The sequence below is a fragment of the Athene cunicularia genome (genome assembly GCF_003259725.1).
Source record: "Athene cunicularia isolate RWA chromosome 6 unlocalized genomic scaffold, athCun1 chr6_part2, whole genome shotgun sequence".
Lineage (NCBI taxonomy): Eukaryota > Metazoa > Chordata > Aves > Strigiformes > Strigidae > Athene > Athene cunicularia.
Genome location: NW_020799106.1, coordinates 4,128,532 through 4,149,139, shown reverse-complemented (window position 1 = coordinate 4,149,139; position 20,608 = coordinate 4,128,532). Strand labels below are relative to the sequence as shown.

At 37.0% G+C, this 20,608-nt stretch overlaps 1 protein-coding gene across 1 annotated transcript in view; it reads right to left on the bottom strand.

The window, feature by feature from the left end:
- CABCOCO1 (ciliary associated calcium binding coiled-coil 1) overlaps positions 1–20,608 on the bottom strand; it is a 51,990-nt gene that overhangs the window by 31,044 nt on the left and 338 nt on the right. Inside the window, exons 2-6 of the mRNA XM_026851752.1 lie at positions 15,719–15,760; positions 14,513–14,625; positions 11,451–11,620; positions 8,113–8,257; positions 3,026–3,098 (exon numbers count right to left, since the gene is read on the bottom strand). Of these exons, the coding sequence (XP_026707553.1) occupies positions 3,026–3,098; positions 8,113–8,257; positions 11,451–11,620; positions 14,513–14,625; positions 15,719–15,760 (543 nt within the window). The remainder of the gene's footprint in view (positions 1–3,025; positions 3,099–8,112; positions 8,258–11,450; positions 11,621–14,512; positions 14,626–15,718; positions 15,761–20,608) is intronic.

The window sequence follows — 20,608 nt, the reverse complement described above, 5'->3', positions numbered from 1 at the left end:
TTATTTTTTTTTTTTTTTTTTTTTTTTGTTCCTAGGCAATATGATCACCTCAGGCAGTTTGGTTTAAAGGCTTTAGCCAATGTAAAAATATATTTAAATTAGCCAGGCGTTTGGTTTGGGTTTTTTTTTGTTGGTGTGTTTTGGTTTTTTTTTTTGTGGTTTTTTTTTTTTTTTTTTAAAAAAGACTTAAATACTGTCTGTGTTTTACAAAGGTGGTTCTATTATGATAGCTGCATCAAACACAGAATATTAATCAGACTGTGAAGCTCCACTAATTATATGCCACATTTCAGTAACTTAAATTTTGTTAAGTGGCAGGGCCACAGTTACCCTGTGCATAATCTAACTCAGTTTTAAGTATTTTCCTTTTTGTTGTCTGATTTTATTCTACAGAGGAAATGACAGGGTCATTTGGAAATAACTGCAGTGAAAGATCAAAAAGGAAATCTGATTTAGAACACTGTATAATTGCCTGTGCTAGAGAAAAAAAAAAATCCAATGAGTTTACAATCCATTGCTATAAGAATTCTCTGGAAAACACATAATGCAGTTTCTCTATAAGGATATTCATTACAACACTAAGTACTGCTTTTATTTGTTGTGGCTGCATCTCTCTTAAAGAAGCAGCTCTTCTCATTAGGCCATTGGACTTTCATTCCGTAGGTGATACTTTCAGCACACGTGGAGCACAAACACGCTCACTGAGATAAAAGACGACATTTCGGTTGAAGCAAATCATTTCAGTTGAAGCAAGTCATTCACTGACTCGTCTCAGAGTCTTCATTTGAGAAAGGAGATAATACTGTAATTAAGCTAAGCTCCTGGAAGACCACGGTTCTTGTTATTTGGGCACATCTGGCCATTACAGTTTACAGTCCGCCGTTCCAAAAGAACAGACTTTTATTGCTGGAGCTAGAAGAAACATTTTGAGACATTAGCGGCGCTCGGTTTAGAGTATGGATCATATCCAGCTGTGGGCCGTGGTATGTCTACACGGGCTGTTTGCTTGGTTTTGGTTTTTTTTTTGGTAAGACGTTGATCTACACAGCAAGACAGCAGTCAGCCTTTCGGCACAGACTCACCGTGTACTTTCAGCCCTGAGATTTCCCAGTCAATCTCCTGCCCCTTTCTGCTCCCTGAGCAGATGCACTGCAGAGCACGCAACTCCAGGTGTGCTTCTGCCATGGCGATACACACCAAACCACATCAGCTCCACTAATTTGTCAGGGGTTGAGCTGTCCATCTGAGAGCCCACAAACAGAGAAGGGAATGCTCTCCTTTATGGATAAGCATTTCTAAAATTTGTAGCAAAAGAACTCTACGTGGCGTTCGCCTCTCATCACATTTTAGCACGTAAAGCAAGGGTAAATAATGCCATGAATTTGTATGCGTAGCTTCAATGCCTTAAACTGTTACTTATCGAAAAACAATTTTATCACCCTATCATCAAAATAAACTCTACAGGAATATAAGTATTGATTTGCTTGGGCATTGCAGGGTGGTTGGACAAATTAAAGATTCTCTGCCATGGAACTCAGAATACAAACCAGATGGATTAAACCCAACTGGTGCATAGGTAAGAAATGGCCCTAAAAGACTTATGGCTAAAAATTGTCATTGAGGTTTTTGTGACAGTTATAACCGTAGGCTGCACTTCTTCCTTGGATGGATCATCACCAAGGTAATTCACAGACACTGGTTTCTGCCCTTCCCTGGTGGAGGTGGTACCTTCAGCAGAGGTGATGCTCCCCAGCAGACAGACTGTGCAGAGCAACCACTCTCCCATGGCTGGGACCACGCACAGTGATCTCAGCCACCCAGAAACGGGTTTTAAGAAAACACAAAGACATTTCTTTTAAGCTAGTCTACAACTGATAAGATACATTACCCAAATTTACACAAGAAATTACTCAATCAAAGCCTCATTAAAAATAATTTGACCTATTAGAAAGTGCTAACCAGCCATTGATCTGATTAGCCAATATTAAAAAAGCCAACCCTAACACAGTAATGCTGAAGTCCTACTCTACTTATGTAATGACAGTTTTGTCACTGATTTCATCATAGTTGGAAACCCACCTCACAAATGGTGAGAAAAATTCCCAAATATTTGCATCCACGTCAAGAAAAGTCCTTCTTTTGTAGCTATTTAAAAGCAACATGGAAAGACATAGAGTCAAACCACCAGCTTAAAGTGTAAAGAAAATTTTCCAGTGCGTTAGTTTTAACTTCACTGTGTACTGATAAGCTAAAATATAAGTTCCATCACAAAATTCCACTACTGTGTCTCTCTGAACAACCAGTTGTTTCCTAATATAAATTATAAATGTAAATCCTTTTCAATGTACTGTAACATATATTCTCTAAATGCAGAGTCAGGCTCAGAGAAGGTTTGTTTGATGAATTGAATCTGTCCATTTGATTAAAGGCCACATCCTCCATCAATGCATTTTCCTACGTATTTTTTCACATGTAAGTTAGAATACATGACAAAGTTTACAGTCAAACCAATTCACTATAATTAACCGAAAGCCTTCAGAAGTCTGAATTTCTAGCTAGCTTTTTTTTCTTTACAGTCAGTATAATTAGCTGTCGGTGGCTACAGTGGAAACAAAACTCTGTACACACACACACACGCATACATAAATATTAGGACTGTGGTCAAACCAGGCTTGGTACACAACCTCTTCTGATTTTGATTGCTGATTTTAAAATAGCCAGACTCATGCATTTCTAATTCAAATTACATGCATCAACTTAAAAATACACACACAAAAGTATTCCCGATTTAGCACAACTAACATCTTAACCAAGCAATGCAGTTAGACTTTTTTTTTTTTTTAAATCCAAAATTAATTTTGAATATGAGGATCAAACCATCTAACTCGTATTCTTTAATCAGCCATTTTACGTTAGTAAGGCAGTAATGTTGACATGAAGTTGCTTTGAGCAACACAAAACATATGCCACAGTGCACTCGTTAAATAACTCTGCATAATGAGTTCCATCTATATAAATGACTTACCTCATTACTTATCACAAGTTCTTCTCCATGACTGTGGAAGAGGTATTCATATAGTTTATAGTGTTTAAATAAGCTGGAAAACAAGAGAATTTAGTACTATTACAGCTGTAAATCTTCAGAGAGGTAACTGTGTTAAAAATTCTGTTAAACTAAGAGTTACTCTCCAGCATGGTAATACTCCAAATTCTAAAAAGAAAGGCTGTTTAACTTCAGGTACAATATGCAGAATATTTAATTTACAGGATTTATTATCAGACGCCTGTAGAAAATACAGTGTGATACTTAAAGATACAACCATTTTGTCCTTGTGAAATTGAACGCCGAGAGACAAAGTTCTACTCTGAAAAAAAAGTAATTCCTGAAGCACTTATCACCAGGATACTTATGACTTTAATATCAGCAACAGTGGACTAGAAGGAAACAAAGCCAAACCAGCTTTCAGATCCTAGGATGGGCTGCCGGTCCAGGGAGCAAGTTTGATCTTGGAACACTAAACCAATAAAGAATGGAATATTCTCTCAAGGTCATGCTTCAAAATCAGTGTAGTATTTCCTCAAAAGAAAAACTAAAAAAAGAGATTGACACGCTGGATTTTTGTTTATTACAACAAAAGTAACTTTAAGTAGAGTTTCTCAACGGCCCAAAATATTTATCTTCCTTAAAACATATATGGCTTTCCTTTTCACATGTTTTAAATAATGTTTCTTGTTCCCTTTCCTAATGATCAATGATATGGCATTTGTTTAATCAAAGGTTTGGTTTGTCACAGGCCATCTGTTACAATTACTTGTTCTCTTAAAATCACGGTACAGGACTTCTGGCTTCTGTCACGTAATTTTGACATATGATTCAAAACACTGCTCTGTGATTTCATAGCAAGTCCAGGTTGAAGGATGATTCCAAGAGTTTAAGTGCACTCCTGCCTGATGTACCCATGAAAGTCACGGCAATATTTACAGGGGACATCTGTAACTGGTTCCTGTGCTTTCTGGCTAAGGACGGGACACAGCTCCTTTTCTCAAGACAGCCATCGACTGGGACAGCAATGCCTCTTCGATTAGCACTTGCGAGGCCACATCCGGAACGGTGAGGCTTGCTGTGAGGAGGGCTTTGGACAAGGTGGCCTCCAGAAGTCCCTTATAACCTCAATTTTCCTATGGGCCTATGAAAGTAAATACTACACCCGACATGCACAACCATCTAGCTAACGGTAAAGACCCTGCTGCTAGCTGCGGGATATCACGCTGACGCTGCGAAAGCGTGTTTGCAATACCAGTGCCTGGTTGCTCTTCGACACGTGGTGTTCCCCACAGCTCTCTGGGGCTATTCTGGCTGGCTGCCCCCCAGCACTGAGGCTTTTCCCCCTCACAGCAGCCTCCCATCCCAGCACGGCCAGCAGAAGGGCTTGACCAGCCACCTGCGTGCAAACCAGAGGCTGCTGCCGTGAGACACCGGTGTCCAAAACACAACCCTGGCTCTGGGAAGCAACAGGGAAGCCAGCTGTGGGACTTGATGCTCTGTACACATTATTTTAGCTGACTGTCCTCCCCTGCATCACCACTGGTACTTACACACTGTGCAGGGCACTGCCACAGTACCAGAGGGTCCACGAAATACCACAGACCAGAGATGGTTTGCTCTAATTTCAGCAGTGCTGAAGTGCCAACTAACGTACAGCAGTGGTTCTTCCAGGCCATGAAAGCAGCTCGGAATTAGGAAAATAAAATGGTGACAGGGCCTGCGTCCCTCACAAGACAACACCACATCTTCCAGCAGTTCAGTCAAGTGTATCTGTGAAACTTTCACACACATTTTCCCCCGGATGGGCGCAGACGTTTTTGCACATATGTACAGATGCATTTCCTAATTTGGTGAGAAGTATTACGGCAGCCTCACTGAACATTTGGCTCTAAGTGTCATATAAAAGTTTTATTCTACAGTTATATTTAATTCAGTCATTCAATTACCATCAGTTAAAAAAAACCAAATTTGTTTACCAACTTGCATGAGAAATTTGGCTACCATAAAATAAAAGTTCCCTTCCCCCCAACCCAAAGCACATAGGCAATTCATTAAATTGTTAGAGTATTTGCCATTTCAGTTGCAGTACATTTTTACTGCAGTACTTCACCAACAAAGTCCTGCTGTGTTTCAGTGGAGATGCAGGAATTATGTTTAAGCAGACTTCAGGATTTACCTGGAAACGACTCACGTCAATTTATGAAAATACACATGTCCCCTCATGTACACACCTAGTGCTTGGCAAAAAGTTTTTTGTCTTTGAAAAAGACAAAAATGTTTTATGAACAACACACACACAGAAGAAATAATATATATATTTTTCAAACTGCATTGGCAGGACTTAACATTTCAAACTCTTTTCTTATATTTATTCCGGTGCCTTGGAAAGGAGCTAGATTTACAGCACCTGAAAATCAGTTCTTCCCTTTCCCCTCTAGAATGTGCTATGATATTCTTTATGGACTATGTTACAGATACAGATAATTTATAGTATTTAAAAAAAAAAAAGTAATTTCTTCTGGCATTTCTAAATTTTTATTTATTTATTTTTAAATAGAACTCTGTTCAACCTGGCATCGTTAATCCTATATCAGAAAAAGAATTCCTCCATTAATGCTCTCAAATCATGTAAATTATACATCAGTATTTATTTTGAAACAGTGTAGGTTTTTGTCTTCTATCAGGCATTATATAAAATGCTTTTTTGTTTGCATCTGTCATGAACAATTATAAAATTCCATACTAGTGTTTTTAGCAATTACACAGAAATACTTTTACCCATACAAGTAAGATTGTTAAGAATAGACCTTCTTATGATGTCATATGAGAATCTGAAGGTGATTAACAATGACATATTTCTCTAGCTCCACTGCTTCCTGAAACAAAATGTCAAGAGCGATGTTGATGTGTGTTTGCCCAAGGAGACAAGATAAAAAGATGATAACTGTCACCTTCCACCAAAGGTGTCATGATAGTTGCTGCACAGTTTGTGCCAATGTGGTTAAGCATTTGTCCCCATTTCCATTATAAATCCCAAGGGTTTATAGCTCATCTGTAAAGATGTGATCTGAACTAAAACATGTCATACTACCTTGTGTAGGAAAAAAAAAAAAAAAAAAAAAAAAACTATCATTTAAAATTAAACAAAAAAAAAGTGAGGAACAAGAAAAAAATGTTGAAGTAATACATTAATTTGAATTGTAATAAAACTCAGTCAACCTATTTCTGAGTTCATAAAGTTCAAAATGCACCCACACAAGTGTGCTGATCTTGTTCTTATTGAGAAAAAAATATTCAAATGACTGAAATAATGGACTGTATAAACTGAACACATACGACACATTTCAGTGTACGTGTATATCTCCATGATCTTGCAACTGCAAGTGCTTGTAATAAATTGAGCAGTTTGAACACACAACCACATATTTGGTGGCCAAAGTACCATTCTGCTGCAAAAATCCTGTGGCTTGATTGTATTCCTGCCCAGTTCATACTTCGGCGTGGTGGGATGGAGCACCTAATCTCTTGGATGAAATTCTTGTGTCTGTGAAGGAATTACTTCACGGACAAGATATCTTTCAACGGATAATTTACACAAGAGCTATAGACATGGTATTTGGAAAGAATATTTGTTCCAAACAATTATACAAAAGACAGAGAGACAGGAAAGGAGAAGTAAAAGAAGTTGAGTGAGACATCTTAAATGCCAAGTTTCCTTTTAGTTTAAGGCTAGTACTTGGCAGGACATTGGTTTGCCCTGACTACAGAAATTCATGATTTAAAGAGATGCTTTCATTTAATATGGGAAGAACCTGAAGTTTTTTAGATTTTCCATGAAAAAGAAGCAAAAGCAAAAAAAATAAATATCAGAGAGCAGGAGAAAGAGACAAACTTTATAGCCCAACTGTAAGAGAAATTGATGGGTTTAAATCCCCAGTCTGAATCTGAGTACCCTAAACTGGAAGGCTATCAGCTGTCCTAGTAATTTTGTCTGTCTTCAAGAGGAAATACTTTTCTGCATCCAGGAAAACACTTTAAAATGTGTTAAACTTTTCCTAGCAAAAGAAGAGTCAGAAAATTCCCAACTATTCAATGTATGGATCAGTCATGACCTCACTCACTTTTTATGCCCATCTGCTACGAAATCTCTCCCTCTAACCACCGTTCAGGTCAGAAAATAGGCTGAAGGGCTACAGATGTAGTTGAGCGTATAAGCACATATTAGAGTGGAACCTTCTCCGTTTTCCATCTCCTTGTCCCTGACATTCAGCGGTGATACAACAGCTTGAGAACCATTCTTTCCATCACGCACTGGCACAGCGGTATATGAGCGTAGCCACTTAACTACGGCATTTCAGTGGAGAAGCGTCTGTACACGGTAATGTAGAGTTAAGACTTTACATGGAGAGGTGTGATTGGCTGCTATCGAACCCTTAATTTTTTTTTTCTCAGATAAATAACTGAATTACTGCTTTTGTATCTCTTTCTGGGTCTCTGTTTAAAAGCTGAGACCTGCCACAAATCCTTTTCATGTAGATAATGAACTGTTGCTAACTTTGAAATGAGGCATTTTTTAAAACTCATATATGACCGTAGCCTTAATTCTGTGAAGTACATAACTTCAGACCACTTAAGAAGTCCTCTACAGCTGTCAAGGCCAGACAGATACTTAAGGCTAGAGAGACAGGACCCAGGATTTTGTTCAACTGGAATCTAAAAGCAGAATGTTTTAAAAGCAAACCAAGAATATTTTCTATACACTCGCCTCTTTTCCTTTTATCACCCAAAACAAAACCCACAGGGAAGCTTTGTCAGCATAATCTCACATTTTGATAAACTTTCAGTCTAAATTAATTTCCTGGGCTTTGACACCAGAGGCCAGATCTTTGTTATCTGCATATTCTCTCTTCTTCTGGATGTTTTAATGTTTTAAAGTTTGGTGCGTGCAGTATATTGGCACAGTATGAACATGTCCAATTAAATAATTTCAATTTATTTTAACATCTGATTTCCCACCATGTTAAATTATTGAAATAAGAAATAACAGATCTTGTAGAAATAAATACCTGATATTCAAGTAATCAATGACTGCTTTGGCTTGCTCAATGCTGAAGAAATTCAAGTCACCACTTCTTTCTGAATCAGTTTCTCCTATTCCAGCCAGTGCTCTTCCAAGTTCTTTTAAATTATCTACTAAGGTCATATGTTTGTCTGCAAAGTAAGCCCAAAGAACAAAAACTAAGTATAAACATGATAGGGTGGGGGTTTTTTGGTCTATTTTAATTATGACTTCTTGAAGTTTAGGAAGTTATGAGTCATGTAGAAACTTAAAAAGCAACCACGGTCAAACATTTTTGTCTGTTGCCATTGTTATCATCAATAAAATGTGCATTAAAATTCCATCACAAAATCACTAATCCACCTACATAATGTAAGGATCCCAGTAATGGGTGTTTAAGATACTACAGCTTGGCCTCTAACTTATGCAGAGATAACCACAGGCAGAAGACTATGTAAATTTAAGATGCATAGTATGTTTATATTTAAAATAAATTTACTACTGTTTATGTATTGTAAAAGATTGTTCTTCTAACCATGACCCTTGTAACAAAAACCATTAATACACGAACAGATATTAAAAAGGGTAACCAGGTTTTTTTTAAAGTGCTTCCAGTTATAATCGATTAAACATGAATATCCATAATACTCTCTGTGTATCATCAAACTTGAAGACACTTTTGCACCCCCTCCAAAATAGACACTTTATATTTTTACCCTGGAAATCAAAACCAAATGCCAAAACAGCTCTGAATTAAAATTTACATTCTTTAAAGTGTCTTGATGAACAGGAAAATCTGAAACATATCAGTGTTTGTTGAACCTTTAAAAAGAAAGGATTCATCATTCTGATTTACCTACAGTGAGTGCCACCACTAGAACCACCGCAGAGTTAAAAAAAAAAACAAAACAGTTTTGAACACAATTTACTTGTTCCTTCTAAGTCTAAAAAATCTAGAGTAGAAAATGGGGAAACATCCACCAGTGGTGAAATAGATTTATTTTCCTTATTTTTTTAATTCTCTACTGATCCAGTCCTTGGTTCTTTGTACGGTAAACAAATTAAAAAAAAAAAACAAAAAAAACCACACTTACAAGACTCTGGTCTTTATAGTTTTGCCCTTTAGTGGTACAGCAATCAAAACCCTGAAAATTTCACCTCAGTTTTCAGTAACAGAGGCAGCACAATATAAATAACCATAATGGAAGAAACAAGAAAGAAATACAGAGAATGCGGAGGAAATAGAAGCCATGGGAAATAAGGAAAAGTAATAGAACCAGAAGCATCATAGGTAGCAGGGAAGTGAAGCAACATAACAAGATCATGAGAAGTCACAATGCCCAGGTCCAGCTCTCTTGTCAGCTACTCCAAATTTTCTCTTGCCTCTGCACACCTGGTTTTCAGCCCCAGCTACGTCTTTTCGGGAAGGCTCTCACAGTACGTCTGCGAGGTAAGGAGCTCTTAACCCTTAATGTAATGACGATGAATCAAATCATATGATTAATACATTCTGGCTCCCAAACAACCAAAGCCTCCAGTTTCCAAACCTTAGTTTTTCTCTCTCCTTTACCAACCTTACATGAGTTACCACTACCCTCCTGCTCTAAATCCATCCTTCCTGCTCCATACTATTCTTGCTATTATGGTCAAACCAGCTTAATTCTCCAGGCTGCTTGGGTCCAGTGTAGGGAAAGCAAAGCAAATGGTCATTAATATAGAAGACATTAGCATTTTGCTCTTAGTTGAAATGTTTGGTCTTGGAACTTGCACCAGCTGAGAATAGTAATTACAAGGAAATTCATCTCAGCCCTGGGCTACAGCATACTTTATAAGATGGACTATTCAGGGAACTTAGCTGTGAAGAAAATACAAGAAGGCTTCCGTAAGCATTCACAGACTGCATTCTCTTTCCCTAAAACCCATGTATTTTAGCCAAATCTGAATGGATTTTCACAAGACAGCAAAAAGCAAGTTCACAACACTTGCTTGCCAAACCTTATGTCTTTACTTCAAAGCATAGGGGTATTAGAGCTGTTAAAAAAAAAAAAAGACACAAAAATAATTATTTTTGGTGTTTTTTCCACAGCCTCTGTCTGCAAGCCCATCGAACTGTTTTAGTTGTAATTTTATATATATTAAAAAAAAAAAAAAATAAAAATCAGAGGCAGGCACTGCCATGGAAAATTTCAGCTTAAAGAGTTAAAGTTTGGCAAGGCTTTACGAAACTAAGATCACATTCCTGAAAAACGTCAGACAGCTTTAATAATTGGTTGTGCTACCAGCCTGTCTAGTACACACGCATTACATACAGTCTCATAAAACTAATTTCTGACATGTTTCCATTCTTCTCCATTGTTATATTAATACAGTTAGCATATGTTAAGATACTTTCTCATTGGAGACAGGAAGGACAACTGGAATTCCAATGATCATAAAGCACGTACATATTCTGTCAAAATTCCAAGTCAGAAAGGCCCTTGAATTAAATTAGAAACAAAGAGTATAATAACTATTATGAGCTTGATTTTAAATATTCATCTTCTCTTTGAATGGAACTGCCGCGTCCTTTCACTCTTCCTCTGGGATGGACTTTTCTCGACATAATCACCTTCAAAGGGAATGTTAGGCAAGCATTGTGACCTCTGAAAAACGGGTTTTAGAGGATGCCACTACCATTTTTTCCAGCTATTTTGCTCCCACTGGACCCAAGCTACATGCTTTGTTGCAAATTTCCTCATAGCCACAGGAGCTACAGACCTTTCATGGTGATTTTTCATCTTCAGCAGTGATGCCAGTTTACTTCCCTCACCAGTCCTTAGTTAACTGATATATTTTGTGCCAAAAGTGGAGCACTTGCCATCTAGAAAGCTGCCTCAGAGTTGACCTCCAAGGACAAAATAAATGTAATTCACCTGCTGTAATGCTACAGGATGTACTGAATATCTCAAACAGCAGAGAAATGTGCCCAAGGCTACAGTGAGTGAGTCACTGAGACAGCTGGAATTGGAATTTAGGAGCTCCTTGCTCTCACTCTACTGTAATTATTATTTATTTTACCATAGCAAAGATGAGGTCTCTTCAGGACCTGGTCCTTTCGTACCACATACTGCACATACAAAGAACGAGGGATATTCTGCTGAAAAGACTACAGTTCTCTCCAGAAAAAAGTTCAATGTCTGCCAATAAGAATTATTTTCAGGTACGAGGTATAACATGCCAACATTCAAGAGGAAAATAAATCATTTTACAATTACTTGTAATTAAATATCACTTTATTAAAATGACTGGAAAACATTCTTGCCTTCCACTTCAGATATTTATTTTACAATTTTTAATTATACTTACCACTGAGGTTCTCCAACAGGAAATTTAATAGATCCATGAATCCTGAGAGCTGTATAAGACTGAAGTTCATTTCTTTAGCCCACCAAAATCCTGCAGTATAATAATCTAGCAAAATAGCTTCTTTCAAAGATGTCTTTAATTGTTTAAAATCCAGAAATTCTTCCAGTTTTCTAGAATAAATTACAGAGTAACATAATAAAATTGAAAAATAAATGACAGATTCCGAAGTTTAACCTAGTCTGCTTGCAATTATATCTAAAATATTTACTATTATATTTTATATATGTGTATATATCTTCCTGGAACTTAGCTAATTTCTGTTTATGAATGGTCACGATCAGAGCACATATCAACTGAAAAAATAAACAAACACCTGCAGGTTTTAACAGACACTGTTTAAATGTTAAGGTATGATTAATGAAATAACAAAAATAAAAGCATACAAAAAAACTAAGAGAAATACACTGAAAATCCCGGAGAAAAATCAGTGTTTGTTCAGGAAGGGTTTGTAGGAAGAACTGGAACAAACAGTCTCCACTTTCTGCTACCACTCTTTCATCCAGACTGAGACAGTTTCACAATACTAAAGAAGATCTTGCTTCCCTTTCAAGATTATTTTTCACGTAGCCTCTGAAGGAAAGTTACATTTGAAAATTAATGCAAATAACATAATATAAAATTACTGAAAGTACCTAAAATATTTAGAAGTTCAAATTCCACTTTCATAATGGTCAAGACATTTGAGAAGAGCCTCATCCTACTTTATTGGCACACTGTGGAAATTTTTCCACTTATTTTACTTGAAAAAATTAATGAAAACATACACTCCCTTGAAGGAGACCACGCTGTTACTGACACATTTATGTCTACTCTATCCAAACACAGAATTAGTTATGTCTTTTACAATAACTGTGCACATTTTTCCACATGAAGGGGGGGGGAATCAGGGCTAGGACTTCGGTTTGTAGTTCTTCTGATATAATTTCAGCCATGTCTCAAGTAATTAAGTTTTACATTTAAGCAATCCTTGTCTTTTTAACTATACTGGGTGATACAGGTGCCAGTTCTGACCACAGTTTCTTGTCCCTCCTAAAAGAGCAGTCTTTTTTTCACCCCCCTGCTTCTCATTCCTTCCTAAGAAGGGCATTAATCTCAGACCTCCTCACAGACAACCATTAGTTTTTCAAGGTTTTCACCAAACCAGTGGAGATACACTGTCAAGTAAGATGAATTTCTTTTTTTTTTTTTTTTAATTAAAGCCTCAATAGCTAACAAAGTAAAGCATATAATCCGATCAGTTTTGTTGAAAACATGTATTCCTTTGTTCTGCATAACAAATTTGTACGGCTGCACACATGCAAGTCGGTTAAAAACACTTAGCTGTGTACTGAAATAGAAGTGGAACGTGGCCAGCTGAACTTTCCAAGGTTTGAAACAGTCCATATCCTCTCTTTCTGAAGCTTCTGCCAACTCTGTGTTTTCATAATCAGAGCTTCTCAGGGATTTAGATTTTCTCTGATGCTGCTAACAATGCCAGTACTCATCTTTTCAATATTCTGTAAGGCATGTCACTGACAACAGTATCTATAAACGATTGGGAAATGATGGAGCATTTAGATTTCCTAGTTACCCTGATTGCTATTTCTTCCTTCACAGAAGGTACTTAAGTCTTACAGAGACGGACAGCAGTATAAAACTCCACCCGCAGGACATCAAAAATCTCCTACTGAATCAGATCTATCCTGATTTTCTAACCTTAGCTATGGCCTTCAAAGTACTCTTGTGTATAAACACGACGCACTATGGTAAATTAAAAAAATTTCAATGCTGCTGCTAAACCGCTTAGAGTGCATAAAATATCCTGTAACTATCCTCTTTTCAGTAAGATGCAGTATAGACTTTACGATCTGCTTGTATAATGTATATGTAAAAATACATATGTGATCAGCTGAGACTAAAAGGAAACGTACGATCTTTCAGTGCTTTTCTTATTAATCTTAATGAGAAAGTTTCACAATAAATTGCGTCATTAAGCACATTTTAGTCTCCAGTGAGCTGTATGCTTCAGTTCCCTCTAAAATAAGAGGCCTATTGTGCAAGAGAAAACAGTCAATGATTTTTTTTTAATCATTATTCAATGGGAACAAATTTTCTTTCCAGTTTTCTTAAAAAAAAAAAAAAAAATCACAAAGAACCTTTTTTTTTTTTCCCCCCTCGGAACAGTAACAAATAGGTGGAAGAGAATATATTTCAGGAATAATATTTTAATCTCTACTAAATGGTTTACCTATTCAGAGGGACAAAATTGGATTTTTTATTCCTCCTCCCTCATATACCTCCCTCCCCACTAGTCCAGTGGACCAGCCCTTTGGCTTTCAATTCACTAAGAATTTCCTAGTGACACAAGTGCTCATAAATCATTCAGGTACTTCTGAAAAGTCCCATCCTTAAAATACAAGTCTAGAGTCTTAGGCTGAAGTCCTGGTCTCCTAAATTTACCTGCTATGAAGCACAAATAACAAGGGCGAGTGTTCCTACAGGACAGACAGTATGGGCTTACATCAGAAGTCTTCGGCTGCCTCCCCAGTGCACCGTAACAGCTACCTACTAATACCTCTTTAAGCTTTCCATCCTTTTCTGAACTTTTAAAACCTTTCCAATAACTCATGTTATAGTACAGAATCTTAAATGTTTTAGCACAAAAAGTTAGCAAGCGAGTCTTGCAAAAAAAGCTCAGTATTGGCCTGTTCTTATTTATGACTTACTATTTCATTTACAGCATATTTAATGCTATTGCAAACTCAGAAATCATATCATTGTGAGATATCAGTGGGGAAAAAAAAAAAAAAAAGAGTCAAAAAGCAAGATATAGGAAGTACAGTCAAAGTGGATCTGAGATCAACAGTATTTCCTCCTGATTTTCATGAATTGTATTAAATATAAATGATTTAACTGAACAATTAAAGACTAGTGACGTAATCAACACAAAAGAAATGTAGCGTTGTCTATAATTTTTATTTCATTATTATATTGGTTCTAGCATTGTTATCACTGCCACTTACCTTTGAACTCCTTCTACATTTTGTTCTGACAAAGCAGTAATTTGGGAAAGAGAAAGAAACGTCCAATTAATAGTCTTCTTTCCACCTATGGCATCCTGATCTTGGTCTTCTTCCTACGGACACATACGTATACAGGAATATAATTCTTAAAGGTTTATTTTAGTATGCCAATGACTTATCTAAATAACATTTTTTATTTTGAGGAAGTAGGCAAGGGATTAATTCAACAGATGCCAAAAATGTAACACAGCTATAATGATATGGCAGCCACACAATAGCCTAACACATTTTCACTAGAGAAAAGCTAGGCAGATACATGGAAAATAGTAATTTTTATCATAAATTCATGTGGGACCATAGTGACATATTATATGCAGCACAAGATTAAATTAACTTCCAAGTAAAAACAATGGAAATATAAAGGTGAAAAAAAAATCCATGAATCTAGATTTGATACTAGATTCCACATGAATTAAATTTTAAAAACAGTTTCTGCTTAAGATATTATGAGTATGCATACACATTACCATAATATTTGGCCTCCACCCTCTACTTGATTGCATTTTCAAATTTACTGTCTACACTGACTCCTTCCCTAACCAGAAAAAAAAAATAGTCCAAGATGTTTGCTGCCACACAATGGTACACATCCAAGGATCTGACAGTACTGGTTAGGGAAGGTCGGTATATTTGTTACACAGAAGGCAGTTCCTTACGGGAAATAGAAGGATGTATGTGTTATAGGGGATAACAAACCGAGCACGATCCAACAACACAATGATCTTACGAAAAACAGGAACATTTGAGGATATTTTATTTAGCGTGTGTCCCTGAACAAAATCATTTGACCAAAGACTTCAAGAAAAAAATCTTTGAATAAAAGAGTAAGAAAAAAAACCTAGTTTATAATAGAATATGTAGGCAAAGCAAGGTATCAAAGCAAATTATCAAATGTGAGATGAGGCAGACTCTTTACAAGGGTTCACGCCAGGGGAACAAGGGACAATGGGAATAGAATAGAATAGAATAGAATAGAATAGAATAGAATAGAATAGAATAGAATAGAATAGAATAGAATAGAATAGAAAGAATAGAATAGAATAGAATAGAATATTTCAGTTGGAAGGCACCTACAGTACATGAGCAGAGGACAGCATAAAGAAAAATATTTCACTATGAAGATAATGAAGCAGTAGAATAGGTTACCCAGAAAGGTGTAAGGATCTCTATCCTTGCAGGTTTTCCAGACTGAACTGGACAAAGCCCCAGTCCCAACGGTCCCTTCCAGCCTCACACCTGCTGCCACACCAGGCCACCAAAGCCTGGTCACAACGTGATCGCAGCAGGAACACTTCTACATCTGTGGGACGCGGGCTTTACAGACGTGCAGCAAGGCAAACCTTGCAGAATAACCTCTAGCTCACCTAGAGAGAGAGAAGTGGAAGATTTCCTAACAGGAGCTGATTTTTGAGCCTGAACAGCATTGTTCTGAGCTAATAATTAACCAACTCTAGCACTGGTCAAGGAGAGCCCCCAAATAAAGGTACACTACTCCCCCTGCTGCTGCCAAACTGCAAGATATACTTAAAACTCGGACCAGCTGAATTAGACAACATTCAAGGCTGACGAAACAAGCAACAAAGAACATTTAGTGGACAGACTAGTTTTTTTCCCCTCTAAGTACTAGAGTACTTTCACATCTACTTTAATATGAAAAATTATTGTTCCCAACTGTAAGGAAATTAGTCTCAGATACAATGTCTCATCAGAACAGGAATTAAGTAAATAAAGGCTTCCTTCACATCATTAACAGCATGATATTAATATGCCTTTGCTTTACTAGCAATAATTCATACAGAATAAAAAGAAGTACTCCTACAATCAGTAAAATTGATATAACTGAGGATGAATGCCCTAGCTAGTGGGGGGAAAAAAAAAACAACAACTAAAAAGCTCAACATGCTAGTATTATACAATTATTGAAAGGTATTTCTGAATAATTAGGAAAAACATGAATGCTTTCCTGAAGTGACCAGTGGTGTTAGAAGCCTGTTGAACAAGAGATTCTTCAGAAGCAGCACGAGCTGAAATAAAATAACTGAACTAATACTACTTGTTCATCTCTTTCTCTCAGGATGTTCAATACATACAATACCTTACCGTGTATTTTTTTTTCCCTGTTATATAAAGTGGTATATTACCAGTCAGTCAACACCTTACCAACCATACTTCTTAATAAGGCAAAATGATAACAATTTACAGGTATCACCCTGGATGGACTTTATCAGTATAGCAGGAGCAATTTAGCACTGTATCAGGGGGAGGAAAAAAAAAAAAAAAAAGTTCAAGGCATAATGTTTTTTTCTCATCAAGCTGTCTTCCAGCTTCTCCTCTGTGGTTACAGGCCAGGTGTGAGTAAAAACAAAGACCCTCCCATAACACTCTCAGCTACCCGCACGACACTCCTCCAAGATCACAGCAGTAGTCCCGTAAATAGAGGTACATCAACAGGTTTGGGTTTTTTTTTTTCCTCTGACTGCTTTTATCTCATGCTGTAAGAAGCAGGTTAGGAGGCAAAAAGTTGAACATTCTAGCAAGCAAATTTTTACCTGAATTCCCAAGAACCTTATCCAAATTAATTCCTCACTGCTTCTTAAAAGGTATCAAGCAACATCCATCATTTCAGAAAAAGCTTGTCCAAAAAGGAATTCTCTCCTGCCTCCAGTATGTACCTGGCTTACTACAGTATGAAGCTTTCTATCCTACATCGTATCGACAGGTACAGCACATTTAACATGCTGATCTCATTCTCTGAAGTACAAACACAGCAAGAAGGACCTCTGGGAACATTTGCTGAAGTCTTAGTATGTAGCATGGCATTACAGCAATATATAAGCTATGTAAGATTACAAAAATTAATTTAAAAATAACACCAGGTGCCTTGCACTCAGTCACCTATAATCTCTTTCAGCACATTTAAAGGTCCCCAAGCATTAGAAATGTGTTCTTTAACCAACTAAAGTTTGCAGTTTAAACTTGAGAGATATTCAAGCTGTTGTGAGTCAGTACTGCAGATACGGCTCTGTAATCTGCGCATCAAAACCTGACAGTTTACAGGGCAAGGTGTTCACTTCCCACTTCACCATCTCGTCACCTAGCACCTGGCACCACAGTCCCAGCAGCAACACCCCCCACCAGTGCATTACTCCCTTTCTTAATGCTGATAAGGATGGATTTGTGGCACCACTGTCCACTCCAGCAAGCACAGGTATCAGATAATAAGAAATACTGTTCCAAATGACTGATGAAAAACTATGGGAGAGAAAGTACATAATTTAGAAATTATTATTTTTTTTAATTATAAATTTTTATGATATTTTAAAACGTATTGAGAGTCCATGAATCATCTGAACAGTCCCACATTTGTGGAAATTTTCTGTTTGGGCAGAACCTCTGCACACACATGACTAAAAGCTTACAATACTTTTGATTGAATACTGTTTTGTCTTCTGATTGCTGTCGTGACATGTTCACTGATGTCAAATAATATTCATTTTACCATTAATTGTAGAGACCAACTGAGTTAATAAAAGGTGAGTTAATTCTGGTCACACTATCCTTATGTGTTTGGAGAAAAACAACCCAAACCAATCCTACCGATACACACTCCCAGCAGTAGACTTAACCTAATTAAATACAGATTACTACTAGAGAATTATTTGTTACTGATTTATTTTCCTTCAAAGAATTTTGAGCTATTCTGAACGTATAGTATGTTTCTGGCTGTTCAATATGTTACTTCAAATGCTTTGGGCACCCCTTGTCAACAGCATCAAATCAAAATACCAAATCAGATATTCTAAAACAAAAGAGTAAGATCCTCCTTGATTCTCTCTGCCAATGTTCACAAACCACCATGAAGCAGAAAATACTAGCAGAAAAGTGATACAGTTTAATAGCAAAATGCACAAAACCCTCTGTATTTGGGGGAGTGGGGAAGAAATCTCTCAAAAACCCAAACCCCAAGTGAGTCATCCCTGGCTAGAAAAAAAATATGCCCCACTACCTGCAGTTTTGGTGAGGGCCTTTCTGGAGTGGCAAAACTTTGAAACACGGCAATGGACATGAGCACCAGTGTTCCTGAAGGAAAAGAAACTTCTCTTCACAAGGGAGAGGAATGAGCCCTCTGCAGTGGCTGAAGATGTTATTTGCATTTGTTTGACAATATACCACCATGTTTTGCAAAAATACATTCATAGAGGAATAGTTTAGCAGCTCTCATAAATATATAGCAAATACCCTAAGGGTAAAGAACCCAAGATCCTCCTGTCCTCACTCCATCAGGGAAATTAGACTGGACAAAACTCTGCTGCCACAGCTAGATAGTTTCTAGAATCTGAGCTAGTTCATCTAAAGCTAGCTCAGCTACCTCTGAGTGATACTGCTGACAGCAGTACAGATGTACCCTGAAAGAGTGTTGCATATCAGTTACAACTTTAATCAAAATGGGAAAGAAAAAGCCCACAACACCCCACACCAGCAACACAGGCTGTTATTTGTATTATTATACGCATTTTGTTATCAAGCTGTCAAATACTTCAGCAGAAGCAGAAAGTCTTGAAGCTGTCTACATAAATAGTTAAGGCAGAAGCAGAAATGCATCCACTGTTCCTGTTTGTTTTAAAAAGGCCCCACTTGTCCGCTCCCACAATGGGAAGTTAAAATCAATAGTTGCTATTTTTAGTCGTAATATTTCTTTTGTTGTCAAACAAATGAGAAAACAAAAATAGTAACGCTGATTTGAACCAAATTCAAAAGAGAAATATGCAGATATGTCATGCAAAAGATAAAACCCATAGAGAAGTAAAGCTTTCAGAGGACCATTGTAAACCACAGATAACGATAGCGCCCTTTTAATAACAAAATATGTTTCAAATATATCACACAATCCAAACGCCAAGATTTATGGATGACCAAATGTATTATGACATTAAACTTTACTGATGTTTTCACAGCTGCAGACTACTTATTGGAAAAAACGTTGTTAAAAATAAAGTAGTGGCAAGACTTGCTAAGATCAGAATTCAGATTTTCTAACATGCTTTCTGCTGAAAGTAATTACAAGTCGGAACAATTACAAAAGTATTCAATTTAAATCAAATGGAACTGTCTCAAGACCTAAGAGAAAATTTAACAAAACCAGTGGCAGAATACGGTGTTCCCTACAGCTTACATACAGTCCACGCAAAGCTAGCTTCAGCCAAAACTAGAGACTATATAATTTATAAAAACGCACAATTATGCAGAGTTTACAGTAAAAATAATTCATAAAAGACAGTAGGAAATACCACAAAGGTAAGCTATTGTGTGTAAACTGAATATATATAAGGAACAAAAACCATGTGGAAAAAAAAGATTCACTGAATTTCTCTAAAAATTCCCTTTGTAAAGCCATGAAGAAAAAGCGACAAAAAAAAATCTCACTCGCGCTTTTCAAAGGGTTGTACAATATGTTTTTGACAGCCTGTTGTTTCCGATACAGTACACCTTGTATCCTTCCGCTGCGATCTCACAGCGTTACCCCAGTGTTACGCTGTTCCTACTGCCAAAATACTTACAGGGAACACTAACAGAATACTGTGAAAGATACATACATTTTTTATAAAGCATTTAGAATACATAGTAATACATCTCACGTGGAAGAGGACTGATTTATTTAAGGAAACGTAAATGTTAAGCTTTTGTACTGACAATCACTAGGGCAGCTTTGTGCCAACAGATGCAACCATTACCCTGGCGGGAAGCGGTTAATCACTTCCACACCAGCCAGAGAAACTTCTCGGCCATCTGAGACAACAAAGCAGTTCAGGCAGAAGAGAATTATCTCGTAGTAGCTACAACTATATGGATAGGCTTGAGGGAGAAATTCTGAGCTGATGGCAACACTTCATACGTTCTTGGGAGGAATAACTTGTATTCTTCTATTTCTTTCGACACGCAGCACGAGATGAGTTGCCTGACTGTCAGAAATCACATCTCTGTCAACCAAGTCAAAACATGCAATGAAAAAAAAAAAAAAAAAAAAAAAAAAAAAAA